At 45.1% G+C, this 16,474-nt stretch overlaps 1 protein-coding gene across 2 annotated transcripts in view; it reads right to left on the bottom strand.

The window, feature by feature from the left end:
- The window catches only part of Adcy8 (adenylate cyclase 8), a 221,257-nt gene that overhangs the window by 203,901 nt on the left and 882 nt on the right, over positions 1 to 16,474 (bottom strand). For both annotated transcript variants that reach the window (XM_015486609.2, XM_015486608.2), the window contains exon 1: positions 13,417 to 16,474. This exon is cut by the window's right edge and continues 882 nt beyond it. In XM_015486609.2, coding sequence (XP_015342095.1) covers positions 13,417 to 14,379 — 963 coding nt within the window. In that variant the 5' untranslated portion in view covers positions 14,380 to 16,474. The remainder of the gene's footprint in view (positions 1 to 13,416) is intronic.

The following is a 16,474-nucleotide window of genomic DNA, read 5'->3' on the forward strand; positions in this document are numbered from 1 at the left end:
ACCTGGATGAGCTGCATTTGCTATAAGAATTGTTCTTATCTGATCATGGGAGCCAAATCAATCAGGAAAACAGAAATCTCCACATCCACATCCATTATAACTCATGGAAATAAAAATTTTTGGAGCTGTGAGGAAATTCAGAAATCATTTCAAAGTGACAGAATTTGAGAGCTGTGTGGAATTTGTTTTGCAGCCAAGGCAGGTTGATTGGCTTGTGCAAAGTTGCACTGTGCTGGATGCACAATCTGAGGCAGTCTTTAGTGAGTATTCAGATGGTGTTTTTAATATAATGCATTATTTCCCTGGCTTCACAGAGCAATAAATATCATTATAAGCATTGCTATTATTTGGAAGACAAATTTCTTTTCTCTTTCATTATATCTGAAACTAGCAAAGTTAATTGAGACCAAGAGGTTGTAACAAACTATCAAATCCAGGGAGCAGCTTCTGAATGAGACAGTTGTGGATGGAATTAGGCAGTTGTGGATGGAATCCATTGTTGATCACATGACCAGAGAGAAATGGGGTGGTTTTTCTGAGCTCAGCACCCTTATCTTTCAACAAGGAAGCAGCAATACCAATGCTGATGTAATTGGTCAGGCATCTACTCCACAAGGTTTTTCTATAACATTCCCTCACAATGTGCCAGGGACATACAGAGGGACAGTATCTGTCCTCAAAGAGCACATGGTTTAGTAGCAGAAACAAGGAAAATGCAGTTCCAGTAGGACCTGCTAACCCCTGTTCTTTCTTCAGGTCTTTGTTAAGCATAATTTCTTCATCTCAGTTCTAGTCAGGTTTTTCCTCTTCAAGGAAAATGAGGCCCAGGACTGGAAGGAGGCCAGCTCTCTGCCTGGCATGTGGCATTTAAAGAATCACCCCCTTGCAGGGTCACAGGAGTGCAGGGGTGGTACCTGAGAATTAGTGCCTGGCTAAATTTTGCATGCTGATGCTTCATTTCTGTCACACCCTGCAGCAAACCTGGCTTCGCAGCACCTAACTCAGCCTGGAATAGTCACTTATATGGGCCATATTTGACTGATGGCCGCCCTGGCTCTACATTGTAATTTCTTTAATAACAGGATCTTCAGTTGCTTTCCTCCCTGCAGTGTCCCTGCTGCTGGCACTAGCACATCGTGGTACTCCATAAATATTTGTCTTATGGAGGATTAAAAAATTAAATGAAGGAATGAACTAATAAATTATGCAAGAATGTTTCTGTTGTCTGAATGTGTCCCCTTCAAATTCATATATTGAATTACTAACCCCAAGATGACGATTTTAGGAGGTGGGGCCTCTGGGAGGGGATTAGGTCATTCGGGTAAAACCCTCATGAATGGTATTAATGTCCTTACAAAGAGGCCTTAGAGGGCTGCTGTGTCCTGAGGTGGCCACATGAACCAGGAAGCAGGCCCTCACCACACCCCAAATTTATGGCTCCTTGATCTCAGGCTTCCCCACCTCTGTGACCGTGAGAAATAAATGCTTGTTTATGAGCCATGCTGTCTACAGTATTTTGTTCCTGAAGCCCCCAAAAGGACCAAGACAAATGTACAGGGACAGACAAAAGCCCTGTGGACAGAGAGGGATGTAAACTCACCTTATGGAGTGAAAACTCAATTCCAAAGCCCTTCCCCCAAATCATGGTCTGCAAACTGGGAGATTCTTGCATCTGGCCACTCATTAGAAATGCAGACTCCCTGGTTCCTCCTAACCCTAAACTGTGGCAAGAACCCCAACTGATTCCTACTCACATTAAAGTTGAGGAAGCAGTGGTCTATAGGACCCCGATTAAGGCAGGCAAAGCCTGGGAAAGGCCACTCAAAGCAGAGAAGTCAAAGAAAAAGAGTGACCATTTTGAAATTTAAATTCTAATAACAAAATGTAACTCATGACTCTTCACCAGGCCTTGATCTAAATAATCTGTGTGTGTTAGTTCATCTCTAATGAACTAATACACACAGATTATAGATGAAGAAAATGAATTGCACTAAATCTGTATAGTGCTTTTGATAGTATGGTCATTTTGATTATATTAATTCTGCCTATCCAAGAGCAAGGTAGATCTTTCCATCTTCTAAGATCTTCTTTGATTTCTTTCTTTAGGGTTCTGTAGTTTTCACTGTGTAGATCTTTTGTACATAAAGATTGAGGCCCTTGTCAGTATCATGAAATGGACAAATGACAGATCAGTCTCAGGCTGTCTGAATCCATACCCTGTTCCTCTCCTTGTGAGATGAGCAGGTCAGGCACAGGGCAATCCCTATCACACATCCTCTCCCACCAAGACAGTCTTAATTGAAGGACTGCTTGTCTCTTTGTCAAATTCTATAACATCTGCTTGCCCCTTTTCCCCTGGAACACTGAATCTGAGCTCAAATTTTCAAAGTTAAACACATACGATTCTCTGCTTAAATGTGTGCCCTTTATTTTTAAGCCAGCACCTGTCTTAGTGAAGGGGTGCAGGAGAGGTTTCTTGAAACTGGTGACACCTGAGAAAATTTTTCCAGACAAGGAAGAACAAGAAGAGATGTCCTGGAAAACACACACAGAAGCCAGCATGGGGTGTGCAGGTGACTGGTGATGATAGAAAGCAGTAGACTTACCAGTGGAGTCATATGGAGGGTATGCTAGCACTTGGGAACAGCACACACTGTGGGGAGGGGTGGGAGTGGTATGGAGAAACAAGAAGAATGAAAGATTTGAGAAATAGTGGGGACAAGGGACTGCAGTAGAATGGGAAGAGCAGAATGTAGAGCTATGGATTGACCAGCAATGGATTAAACCATCAGAATTCCACAATGAAGTTGAGCAGGAGGGAGTTGATTTTGGGCTTGTTCAGGTTGGATTGTCTATGGGACACTCCAGTGATGGCATCCAGTAGGTTACTAGAGTGTCCAGTCTTATGCTTAGCAAAGAAGACTGGTGGGATATATAGAGTTAGGAGTGATCTGCACACAGATACAAGGTTGTGAACCGAAGGAGGCAGGTGGCTGTCCAGGGAGGGGTGTGGTGTGAGAGAAGGGACAGCTAATGGAATGGAAACTTAAGGAGCTCCTACATTAAAGAGGTGAATTAAAGAGCAAGTTCCAAAGACTCCTGAGAAAGAGAGAGTATGTAACCAGCACCAGACTATGATACAGAGACTCAGCAGTGACATGGGTACCACCCCAGACTTTGTGAAGCTCAGCCCAATTGGCAAGAGGGACATGGTGGCCAAGAGCAGAAACACAAGGCAGAAGTTGGAATGCATACGCAGGTAAAGGGGAATGCAGTCAGAGGAGGGTGAGAAGCCCTTCATAATGTTTATATATATAAAAATTTTCACCCAAAGAAGCCAAAGCCATTTCTTTGGCCAAAGTCACTGAGAAAAATCCGTAGCAGAAAATAGGATGAGAATTTGTGGTTTCTGTTTTTAAGGAAATGTACTTACATAGTTTCAAAAATATCTCTAACTATCCATTGGCACAGCTCCTCTCTGGCTGAGATAGCTTGGGCAGGGCCCCAAGAGCTGTGCATGATGTCATTATTCACTTGGTAGGAGACAAGGGCAGAATTTCTGCCTCATAAATTAAAAAGGAGAGACTTTGTACTCACTGAACACTGGCTGACCACTTGGAGCCATGAGGCCATTCTCAATTGGGCTGCCCACCACCCAAGGCTTGCCCAAGAGTGTGGAGGATTTTGACTTTGAGCTTAGAAGATAACAAGCTTGTTCTCATTGATTTTGTTTCTTGAAATAATGGATGGTAGAAAAATGAACTAAGTAGGATAATATTTCACATAATTCAAAACCGAAAGTGCAACTGCATTGGGTTCTAATACCTAAAATCAGGCTTTAAGTTTGCTTTTGAGTCTACGGATAAACTGGTCCAGTTAGGGTACAACCTGGTCTTTACATGACAGATTTTAAGTTGCAGAAAACAGCAATCTAAAAAATTGTCTAGCTTTGATGCCAGCAAAGCCAACCTGCTTGGCTCAATGTCCTTCCCTTGAGGGGAGGGATACCAGCCTCCTGTGAATGGAGCATCAGGAGTCAGATCAGAAGGAGGGAGCACCTTCTGCTGCCCTCAGACACAACTGTAAAGGGCCAGTAGGCAAGCATTGGACTAGAAAGGCCTCACTGGACATCAAGTTGAAGAGGAGGTTTTCAATGTGCCATGAAGCACTGAGCTGACCCAGGAACTGGGATTCAGAGGCAAGGTGTCCAAGAGCAAAGAAGACAGAGAGGGATAGAAGCACACTTGTGTTATGCTTGGACTTAGAATGGAAGGGCCTGAGGGATTTCAAATCATTAGGAATGGACAAGCACCAAGAGATAATCCTGGTCTATGTCCCCTCCCTTTTAAAATTTTAATGATCTGTTTAATTATGTCAAGTTTGTTTCACATTACTTAACTTCTTTAGCGTATGTGTAGCAAAACTCGGCCTGGGACTTCCTGTACAAAGCACATCATGGGATCATTTCAGATGTATTTTTGCCTGTATTGAATAGAGAAACTGGTTTATTTTGTCATTTTCTCATTCCCTGATGATGACTGTGTGGCTGTGTGTGCGGTAGAGGTGGTCAGGGGGAAGGCGGTGGTCATGTCACATTCGTTCATTCCATCCATCTAAAAGTGTGCTATTCAGAGTTGTCCATGTGCCATGTGCTATTATAGGTGTTAGGGCACAAAACATGAATGCCATACAATCCTTGAACCCAGATACTCACAGTCTGGCGGGCACAGGGGAACATCAGGACATTGCTGATATAGAGGAGAACACAGGGTGCAGCAACGCACCAAGGAAAAAACCTTGAGCCTTGCCTAGGCTCCCTGTCTGCCCTTGCTTTATGGGAATGGATTGTCTGGAGCCGCAGAGCAGTTTCTCAATTTTTAGCAGAGGTCATTGTGAACAGGGTAAACGGGAGTCCTCAGAAGTGCAGACCAGCTGGACCTTGCCTAATATGAGGCAGATGCTCCTTAGGGAGCATGACCATGTCTGCAGGTCACCAGGCTTGTGAGTAATTTGGTTTGTGTTAAGGTGATGCTCAAATGACTGAACTGGCAGCCCTTCCAGGTTCTTAACCAGGAAGGAAGGGCCACACCTGTCTACCATGTCTTCGACTTCTTCTAGTGTCCGACCTTTCCTTTCACATCTAAGAGAAAGCCACTGCAGGTCTGGAGTTTCATGCTTTAGAAGATTGTAGTAAAAGGAATGAAAGACCTGCATTTGTGTAAAATATTTGCTGAGTTCTGTGCTCTCGATGTGTCTAACAGCCAGATATAAACCTGCCAACCTTTGTCCTAGAGTCACAAACTTCCTCCCCAGACCCATCCCAGTTTCAGCTCCAATGCAGTAACAGCCTGATCTAATAGTACACCTCTGTGTCCCGGACCGGGACCCCAGCAGGATGCCAATACCTATCTGTGAATACTTTACCTACTCAGTCCTGCTTCTTTCATTCTTTCTAACCCAATCCTGATGTTTTTAAGAGGCAGTAAAGTCTATTTTTTTCAACATTTCTTATTTATGGTCATAATTCTGGTCCCTAAAATATAAACAGGCTTTGTTGGGCAAGTATTTCAGAGGAGCTCAGCAAAGTCAGGTGACATGTTCCTTTAGAGTTTTCACCTAATGCCCTTTGCCTTTTCCTTTCTCCTGCCAGCAGAGTACCATGATGGCTAGTAGATATAGCTACTGCTTTCAATTGACCTTGGGGGAAAGACTTCCCTATCCAGGAATCTCCTGTGTGACATCCCTGATGGATTGTTCTATGTACAGCTTTGCCTTGATGAATCCCATGACAGGAAGCTCATCACTTCAAAAAACCCTGGATAAAGCCTCACCTTTCAGTAAACCAAAGTTTCTTCTGCTGTAATGGCTGTTGGTCTTTATTCCATCCCATAGGAGACTATATAAAATAATCAGACTGTTTGTCATGGGAGAACCCCAAACAAGGAGGACAGTCATACCTTCCTTCTATATCCCTTCTACTCTCAGGCCTTCCAGGGGTGTTATCCTCATGTTTTGTTGCTGGTGGTGGTTTTTACTCTCATTCTGTTTGATTTTATGTGTTGCATCATTATGTATTTGGATTCTGCATTGCCTAATCCTCAGTAGTGTCTATTTTATAAGCAATCATGTTTACTCTACATACAAGCACATAGACAGGCATGCACACACACACACACATACACACATCAAAGGAAAGATTCTGATTCTGAAATAGTCTGCTCTAGTTAACTGGAAAACCAGCTGGCACAGGACAAAGATGGGTTATTTACAAATTGGTTATAATTTCTTTTTTTAATGTGAAAATCTTACATGGGTATGCCTTTTATATAGAGATGGCACTTTTAAACCTTCTCTTGTTGAAAGAGAAACCATAAAACATCAATGTGATTTATTGCATATCTAGCTCCAGCCTTCACCATGCATAACTTTATCAGGTCCTGTTGTGGGGGGTTTTGTGCTTCAGATACATTTTGCAAAGTGAAACACCAGAGTTTAGGGCTGTAAGGCAGGAGGTGGGGTAAAAGGGAACTCCTAGATGTGCAATGCTTTACATGTATTAAAATGTATGATCTAGCCAAATGAGATTCAAATTACAGGCATCTATTCAGAGTCCAATGCATAGATATCAAAGAAACCAGCAGATGCAAGTTTATCTGACCACATGTGCCATAAAGCAGTTGGTTTGCTGAGAAGGTAACCCATGGAGGCATTTGCTGATGATAAAACAGCCTTCATTAGGCCCAGGATGTGGCTGGGCCTCCCACAGAATGTCTGGCATCTCCATGGTTAATTAATCCACTCTGCATTCTTCCTCCACCCCACAGAGCTGACTGTGAAAAATCTTGCAGTGAGAAAAGCTGGCTTCTGAAGCGCTGCTTAAGTGACCTGACTTCTTAAAATAGTCCTTCATAAACAAAACTCACATGATAGAATTGGAGTGTGTAAATCCAATTACATTTCCTGGGGAAGCACAGGGCAGATTATACAGACTTTTCCTGCTTGGTGGTGGCTGGTGAGAGCAGCATTCCTGCATTCTAGCCCTAAGGAAATCCTGGGGAAGATTTGATTTATATAGCCCATTATCTGGCTAACTGAGGTTCAAACCAAGGTATTGCAAACACTCTCCAAACTCCAATACTGTTGCCAACCTTTAGGTTCTGTTACTTTAATTTCAGCCCAGAGACAAAACCAAGAATATGCTTCAGAAGAAACTGTCAAGTGAACTGATGTGTTGCCCAACTGTGTATATTCTGGGTCTCCTGGTCTCTCTGAGAATCAATGTTGTGCCCATTTTCTGGTAAGAGGAGAGATTTAAGATGAATAGTGTCTTCTATGCTCTGGAAATAAACACATGTAGGATCAACTCAAATAGACATACTTGTGAAATGAATAAATTAGCATCCCAAGAAATATTTAGATAACAGTGAAATGTCACCTCTGATGATTGTAGCAATGTCCTTTGATTAGATGTTGCTAGCAGTACTGAATTTGGGATAAACTGTTTTTTTTTTTTTGATAATTTTTTCTTTTTATGCTTGGTTTCACTTATTTTTGATGAGCTCTTAAAATGCCATCAATCATCAAAGTGTAAATATGACTAATGCATTCGTCCTACTTAGCACGACATTGCAGCAGCTGCTCCAGAAGCAGAGGCCCCCAGTCTTCCCAGTTCTAATCTAATTATGTTCTGGCCCACTGATACCAGTCAGGTGATATTACCGGATATGAAGGAAAACAAATTCATAATTCAATCTTGCAAAGCACACACCACACAATCAGTTTACAACTCTCTCTAAATACACAGACACAAAATCTATTTGAGACTCCAGGGCAAAGCTGTGTTCAGGCCAGGGTTGGAGGGATTTAATTGGTCATTGCAGCTGTCATTAAAAATACCCTTTACAAAGCCTGTTCTCCTCCCGTAGGATAGAAAGAGGAGAAAAAAGAAAAGAAAAAGGAAGGAAGAGACAGAGCATGCACGAGAGATAGACAGAGAGGGAAAGAAAGGATGAAAAGGGCAATTGCGTATTTTTCACAAGGAAGAGAGAATAATGTCTCCATTTTCTGGCATTCAGAGGAACCTCTTGGGAAGGTTGACACTCAAATCTGTTTTTGAAAGTCATTTTTCTCAGACATGCCGGGATGTTGCAATTATTTCTTAAAGCCTGTGTGAATTTGCTAAGGGAATGTATAGAAATGGAGGTAATAATGGAGGTGTTTAGGGTCCTGGAGAGTGTAACATACCAACCAGTGAGGTGTATTAAGCAGATCCCAGCCACATTCACCTAATGGATATTTATGTGTTCTGAAGTGAGTGTTTACCTTAGTAGCAACTACCTAATTGGGGTGATTTAAGTTACATGCCATTTATCGTACATTAAGTGCTCACAAGATTCCTTTTATTTGATTTGAGTTAGCTACAAAGAGCCTTAGACACAGACAAAGAACATATAATATCCTACACTTACGTTTAAATTGTATAAATGGGGAAGTTGTTGGTAATTCCATTATACAGGTTTATCTTCACTGTGAAGTCAGCCCTTCGTTTAAGTAATCAGACATGCATATTCAAGCCCCCCATAGAGGCTTCTTCTCTCCTAACCCTCATCTGCTCATACCATGCTCCATTATTTTACTCAATATGAAAAACTGACTCTCTCCTAAAGGATTTTTTAAGGGTCAAATGGTAGACTAAATGTCCCTTGTTGTTAGGCAGGTTTAAGGATCATTACTTAATTAGCATTTTCTGGTGCTAGACTCTGCTGTTTGACAGGATACATATAAGACAGGAAAGAAAATGTTGTAAGGGAAATTCAAATGTGACAGAATGACCTTGAGCACTCACTGACCTGGATTTGCATACCTGGCTGCCTCTGCTTATAGAGTTATCTTGGAGAAATCACCTCCACTCTGACACTTCCGCTTATCCACCTTACTTACAGGCACAGAAAACTAATTGGCCACTAGCTGTAACATTTTAGAATCCCCCAGAGGAAAGCCTAATGCAGCAATCTTCTGGTTAAACATTGCTGCCTCTCAGTTTTCCAATAAATAAATGATTTCCACTATCTTATCACTAATGAGCTGAAGAATGAGAATGAGATGACTTTCAAATGTTAGGTAGCTCTTATTATTGCCACCAGCAATTAAAATAGAGTAAAATGTTAATTATAGCAACAGTGCTTAGAACTGATCTACCCTATGAAAGAACCTAGTAAATATAACCTTATGATTAATATTTTATTTATGTATGTAATGTCATCTTCTAATGAATTTTCTGATGAATACATTGAACTGGCAGGATCAACAAACATATCAGGGTCTGAGAGTCTGGGGAAGGCATTCCTGTCATTGGTTTGAATCACATACGCAAGCTGATCAAAGTCAAATTGGGTGGCGTTTTCAAAGAAGGAATAACTACAGCCCTAGAGCTTCCCATTGCTGAGCTTGGTCAGGTGAAATGAAAGGTGTCCTTCAAACTGAGCTTTGAAACTTTGGAAGGTCTTTAAATAATTCCAGTGTCACTCAGTTCAGAAAATACAATGGGTAATCATATCTGCCCTGGACCATAATCTCTTCATTTGGGCGGGAAGTTAATGATTTTAGCCTAATTGTTAACTGAGTGGGAAAACATACACCATGTCTTTGCTGGTGAGGAGCCTCCCAGATGGCCCCTTTTAGGTTCCATCCTGTATTTACAGTTGCAATTCAAATTGACAACGGGCTTTGTCTCTTCATACTGTGTGTCTGCAGAGATGTGAAGTGTGGTTGTTGCCCTGTCAAGCCACAGATGTGATTTCTCGCAGGAGGAACAGAGGAGAAGCAGAGCCGCATGGCTTGGATTAAGGGAATGCAATCATCGGCTCATTTATTACTCCTGAAAATGACATATCCAGTGAAGTGAAACAGTTGCCAAGGTGTGTTGACTCCCTACTCTCGTTTCAGTTTCCTGATTTTGGAAATGCTACATTCATCCTGAGCCATCCTCTTAAAGGGAATTAAGATTAATGTAGAGAAAGATGATATTCTAGGGCTTATGGCCTTTGGTTGACAAATTTGCCTCCAGCTGAGCATGACGATGAGCTAGTTACAAAGAATCTTTGCCTAGCAATTCTGTCATTTTTCTCTCATAATTTCCCTTTGGCTTCTTCATTAGATGTTCATTCATGAACTATATGAGGCATTACTGATGAACAGTGAAACAGGTTCTCTTCACTCTGGAACGATTCCAAATGCTGTGTTCAAAAGGCTAACCCTTGAATGGCTGCTCAAGAATGACTGGCATTGGAGCCAGGGTTTGCATCTTGCCCTCACCACTTGCTAGGCTCCTGATATTCAGGATGTCCCTTTTCTAAGAATCTTTCATTTTACTTTAAAATGAAAATTAAGGAACCATCTATTTGACATCATAAAGGCCTTTATCATCACACATAAAGGCCCATAGTAACATGCAAAATATCATACAAATGTAATGCATTGTGCTTTGATTTTTCAAAAATATCTTTGAGGGAAAGAGACTGCCTTACACACATATAATTTAACTGTGTGCCTGTATGTGTATGCATGTGTATGCACAATACAGGGCACTTGTACATTCTATAATATCACCCATATGATGAATAAGTTCATTCATTTTGTGACTTGGTTATCTACTGTATGTTTGACATTTTTATAGATGCTGAAGATAAAATGGCAAATACGATAGACAACACTCTTGCATCTATGGTGTACCTTCTTTAGAGAAATTAAAACAACTCATGAATTAGAGAGATTGGATTTTGAGAGTCTATGATCATAGGAATGTGTTTATCCTATGAAGACCTGGGAAAATTTGTTCTAGGCAGCAAGAACAATGGCCCAGAAGTAGAAAAGACCTGGGACATTTGAAAGACTTAAAATAGACACAGTACTTCAAGTTTGAGGAGAAGTAGAGAAGGAAACCAATTGAGAGAGAAGCAGCAACCAACTTAGAGCAGAGGATGGAGTAGGCTATGGTGAGGAGTTAGGATTTTACTTTAGGTGCTATTAAATGTCAGCATCAGCTTTGAAGGGTGTTGCATATACTATCAAATAGGGAAAACTAAACAGTATCTCTTCAAAAATCACAGACATTTTTAAAGGAGATTAATTTCCCCCTTCATCTATCTACAAGATCTAGGAAAGACGCTTAAACCCCTAGAGGGCACCAAAGGAAAATGTTTAAGGGATCTTTCAGCACCTACTGAGGGGAGAGCGCTCTGGTTGTTCCTCCAATCTTGTGACAGGTGGCTGGACCTAGGAAACCACAGTTTATCTACAATCCTACCCAATCAGGAAGGTGGATGGGCTTGGTTTACATGAATCAGGACCTCAGTTTTCACAGTGGAGGGCTGTTCCTTATGGGGTGGGAGTGGGGAGACATGGGGGTTATTTTTAATCTTCCATCTGGTAGTATTTGAGTAGAGTATAAAACAAATATGGAGCCAAAATTTCCTTTCTGGATTCACTTGGCAAGGAAAAGATCTCTATACTTAGAACTTTGAAAATATTCGTAATTTGCCACTTAGGATGTGTTATTCTAAATACTACTCCAAACTTACTTGAAGAAGTCTTTTAGTAGCATGTACCAAGAAAGGCTACTGTGTGAAGAGTGGTGGCTTATAAGAAATGGAATTTTCTGCACATGATCAGATAGTTATGGTATATTGTGAAAACAACTCATAATGAGTTAGATTTTTAAAGACAGAAGGAAATGGGAAGAAAAAAAGAGGACTGGCAGGGGAGGAAAAGAAGAGCAAGAGAATAAAGAAAAGATAATGCTGATATCTAAATAAATAATAAAAAAATGCAAAGAAAGAAAGAGCTTTGGTGAAAATAGATTCATATATATTGTGTTTCAGATCTATGTGTATACAGATTTGAGAAACAGCTAATACACTGGATAATTTTATGCCATCTCAAATAAATAATATTACTCTTTCTCCCCAATTGAAACATTATTATTTGTAAGGTTAATGACAATTTTGAGAAAATATTCATTCTTGTCTTTTATAAGGGACACATTCAGTGGATTGACCCTTATAGGTTCTTATTTTCCAATTTCATGCCTGATGATCACAGTCATGTATTTTATATGCTCTCTGCTTTATCCAGAAACACTTCAAAAAGCACTGAAAGGGCAGCCAACCAGATAAGTAACCTGAGCAAATGGATATAGAGCCATCAGAAGAGACAAGGCTGAATCAAGTAGAAGCCTAGAGATCAATGATAGTAAAGCACCCTAATGGGGTTGGCAATCTAAAAATTGTCCATAATTTTCAGTAGTGCTTTGCCTGTTTAGTCCGAGAACTATCTATTCAAACTCAACCACAAGGCAGAGGAGTACATCTTCTAATACAGCAAAAGTGATAGAAGAGGACAGAAGAGGTTGGGGATGGGGCAGGAATGGGCAAAATGCCCACCTTGCCCAAGTACCTCACATCAGCCTTCTATCTAAAAACATTGCCATTGGTATGTTTACATCATTGACAAGCCCCCAAATGCATTCCCCAGATGATTGGTAAAGAAAGTGTCAGGTCATTAATTATCAATTGGTTTGAGTGAATTTAAACAATGGAGTCTTTGTACACCTCCTCATCCATAGACAATGAGAAGTTTGTTCACACAAACACATCTATATTTAATGAGAAAAGAGAAGAAAAGTGGGGAGAAAGGAGAAAGAAACCTAATGAATGAGATTTCCCCTAAATATTACAAACCATCTACATCAAAATGCCCATTTTCAATTGATCAAAACTTTAGTTCTTTGCCAATACTCCTGGCATCCTTCAACTCTTGAGTTTGATTTATACACTGGGGTTGGATATGATAATGAGAGAAGATAATCATGTTAGGTCTCCAAGGCAATAAAAGTTCCCAAATAAAATCATGTCATAGGATTGGGTGAGCAGACATTTGTAGGGAATCCAGTACCAGCAATGTTTAACAAACATTGGTTCCTTCTAGAGCTGAGGATTGTGGCATGGAGAAATGCACAATCCCAATTGTGAATCCCAGAGTTCCTTACAACATTCTGTGGTGACTCTGACTCTAGTGAGTTAATCTCTTAACTAAGGGTCACCTTCTAAATCTGGGTGCTTCTCCTCCTTCTGTCACCTGCGCCAGAGATTGTTGCAGACCCTGGGGGAGTGTGTAGCAGAAATAAATCTTTTTTTTTTTTTTTTTAGCTGATGTCAGAATGAAAGGGTAGAGCTGGCAGAAACTTTGAGAGGTCATTTAGTTCCACTTTCTCCAAGAAGAAAGAGAGAAGATCCCACTGGCACCAAAGCCACCTAGGTGCCAGGCTGGGGGAGGGGACTCAAGAGTGAAGCAACCCTGGCTCTGTGGAAGCTATTTACTGGGGAGTCCGGAGGTGAAAACAAGACAGGCAGGAGTTACCTGGTTGATGGAAATGACCGCCAGCCGGGGAATGACCACTTGGAGGATCACCTGCAGCAGCGAGGTGCACAGGCCGGCCAGGATGGCCCAGGTAAGTGGCAGCGGCAGCATGCTGTAGGTGGCAAAAAGCGTGAAGAGCACGTAACCTATGCCGTCGCCCAGGAGCCCATAGCCCAGGCCAGCCGCCAGAATCTGGGTGGTCATGGCCACCCAGGTGACCACACCACTGTACTGTAGGTATGTGTGCGAGGTGGTATCCTTCCGGACCACCACCAGGGCGCAGATCACCACCTCAATACCAGTGAAAAAACCAAGGAGGATGCCCTTGAGCGGGTCCATGGGAGCTGAGGCCAGGCTCAAGTGAAGGACCAAGAGCGTAAGTTTGGTCAGCACATCCAGAACGTTCATCACCACCTCGGATTTGCGCCTCTGGCCCAGGAAATATCGCTGGTAGAGGCGTTCCAGATCCCGAGACTTGAAGGAGTTGCGCAGGGTGGGGAAAATGACCCCTCGGTAGCTGTAGCCCCCATTGAGAAAGAAATCCGAGTTGCTCGGGGCACAGTCAAGGTGTAGGAAGCCTAGGTCGCCCCCGCCTCCGCTGCCGCTGCCACTGCCACTCCCGCTGCGTTCCGGGAAGACTTTCGTGCCGCCAGTGCTGTGTGCTCGCTCCCCTGGCCCCAGAGAATATAGGGGAAGCGCGGAGTCGCTGGACAGCTGCTGCGCAAGGTGATTGGGACCACTGCCGACAGGGTTCGAGGCTTTGCGGGAACCACCGCTCCCGCCGCCGCCGCTGCCACCCCGGTGCCCGAGAATGAAGCGCTGCTCGGTGATGTGCCGCACCGCCGTCTGCCACAGCAGCCGCTGTGGCCGGGAGCCGCTCCCACCGTTGCCGGCCGGGGGCGTCGGGTGGATGGTGTAGAGTTCTTCGCTACCGCTAAGGCAGCGCACATCCGAGAGCTCCATGGCGCCGGGCCGAAGGGAGCTAAGCGCAGAACCTGGGGGAGGCAGTTAAAGGAAGGGGTTTCCAAAGACCCGAAAACGTCCTGGTAGGAGCTGGGCAGAGAGCTTCTCTATCCTAGGCTGCCTGGTAGCAGGAACCCTTGGTAGGGGGCCCCGCAGGTCAGGTCATAGTGCGCCCGGGTAAATGGGCTCCTGGAAGATCGCAGCAGACCCCTGCGTCCTTGAGAGCCACGGTCCCGCCAACTCGCGCAGCTTGGGTACGCAGCCGTGGTGGTGGTTTTTTGTCTGCAGAAGCTGTGGCTCCCTGAGGCACGCAGCCCACTTCCCGGGCTCAGGCTCTTCTTAGACTCCTTCTAGGCTCAGTGTCTTGGCGCAGCCTTTGCTCTCCAAGAGGCACCCAGGCGCCTGGGCGCAGTGGTTCTGCTGAGCGTCGGGCGGGTCCTGGCTGCGGCACTGGTCTCCCGACGCCCACGGCTGGACGAGTGCAGGGGGGCTGGCCGTGGGTGACCGGCGGCGGCGATGGGGTCCGAAGTTAGCAGCTGTAGCTCGATTCATCGCCCTTCGGAGAACTCCATTGCACTGGGATGGGGAGCCGGGGCGGAGCTGGGGGCGGGAGCAATTAAGGAGGAGGAGTGGGGGACCATGAGGTGACCGGGCGCCTCGCGGGAAGGTTGGAGAGGTGGTAGCCCCAGTGCTAACAAGTCACCAAACAGTTAATTTGGAGGAAGAGGTGTGCTGGAGCTCCCTCCTCGGCTGGTTCTTGGCTGTCACCACTTCCAGAGCGAGGATTGACAGCGCAGAGCTGTCTCTGGCCAGAATCATCCCTTGGTGAGGAAGGCGGAGGGTCTCTGGCCCAGGGTCCCAGCCTCGGGTATAAGATGAGGTCAGCGCTTGCAGATGTGCTCCTGAGAGGTCAGCATACAGTTCCCATCCCCTTCACTACGCTATTTGGTGTCCATTTGGCCCAGAGCTAGGAGGAGTAGGAAAAGGGAAAAAGAAAAAGTGGGGAGGGCTCCCAAGCCATAGCTCTGAGTACGCAGAGAAGCCAGTGGTGCGGATTCCTGAGGCTGAGAATCGAAGGTTGGCGGGTGCCGCGGCAGTAGGTTTGGGAGAGAAGACAGGCCCCAGGCCGCGTGGGAGTCGATGAAACGCCTCCAGACCCCGGGAAGCTCAGCGTGCCACCCAGCGCTCTGGAGCGCGCAGAGGGACCAAGAGACTGGGAGGAATTTGGGGACCTGTCAGAGCGGTCAGACACCCGCGGCGACTTAAAACCCGCCTCCGCGCAAAGCCACGCCCCCGGAACCCGGGTTGGAGTGGTGGTGGCCTCTGGGACCACGCACCCAGGTCTGGCCAGGACGCCCTTGGTCCTGAAGGCAGCCGCACGCGCGGACCAGCGTGGGAGAGGACCCCTGCGGGCTGGCGCGGGCGGCTGCGCTCCTGGCCCTCCCTCGGCTCTACTATCCAGCGCTCCAGCTGGCCGCGCCTGTCGGTTCCTCCGCTGTTCTTTTTTAAGCACTGGCTCTTGTCCTCGGCAGGTGCGGAGCCAGAACTAGTAGGCCGCTTTGCCCACGGACTCCCAGAGCACAGCGCGAATGGATAGAGGGTCTCTTTTCCCCCCCCTACCCAACCGAATGTCTTTCGACAAAGCCAACTTCAGGCGAAGCCCCAGATCACCCAAGAAGCCGCAATCCGAGAGGCAGACAGTTTCCTGCGGGAATCTTTTTACTCCGCCGATCCGGAGGAGTGGAGGGCGCCTGGTATTAAAACTGGGGCGACCCCTGCAAATTTCGCACACTAAATTTCTTCCCGCCAGCAGTAGGGATGCGGGTAGAGCTTGTTGGGGAAAGGTATTTCCAGCGGCCCTCTGGGGCGCAGGTTTTCCCGCCCACCGCGGTAGCGGTCAAAGCCCGCGGCGGCGCTCCAGGAGACTAAATCGCAGCACGGTGGGTGCGTGGTGCCACCGCCAAGCCTCGCTGAGCAGTTTCCTTGAGTGTCGCTTCCGCAGGTTGCGCGCGGCCGCCGCAGTCCCAAGCCCGGCTGCAGGTGGTGGAGTGGTGGTGGCCACGACCTCCGCCACCGCGACTGCGGCTGCAGCCGG

The sequence above is a fragment of the Marmota marmota genome, unplaced genomic scaffold (genome assembly GCF_001458135.2).
Source record: "Marmota marmota marmota unplaced genomic scaffold, marMar, whole genome shotgun sequence".
Classification (NCBI taxonomy): Eukaryota; Metazoa; Chordata; class Mammalia; order Rodentia; family Sciuridae; genus Marmota; species Marmota marmota.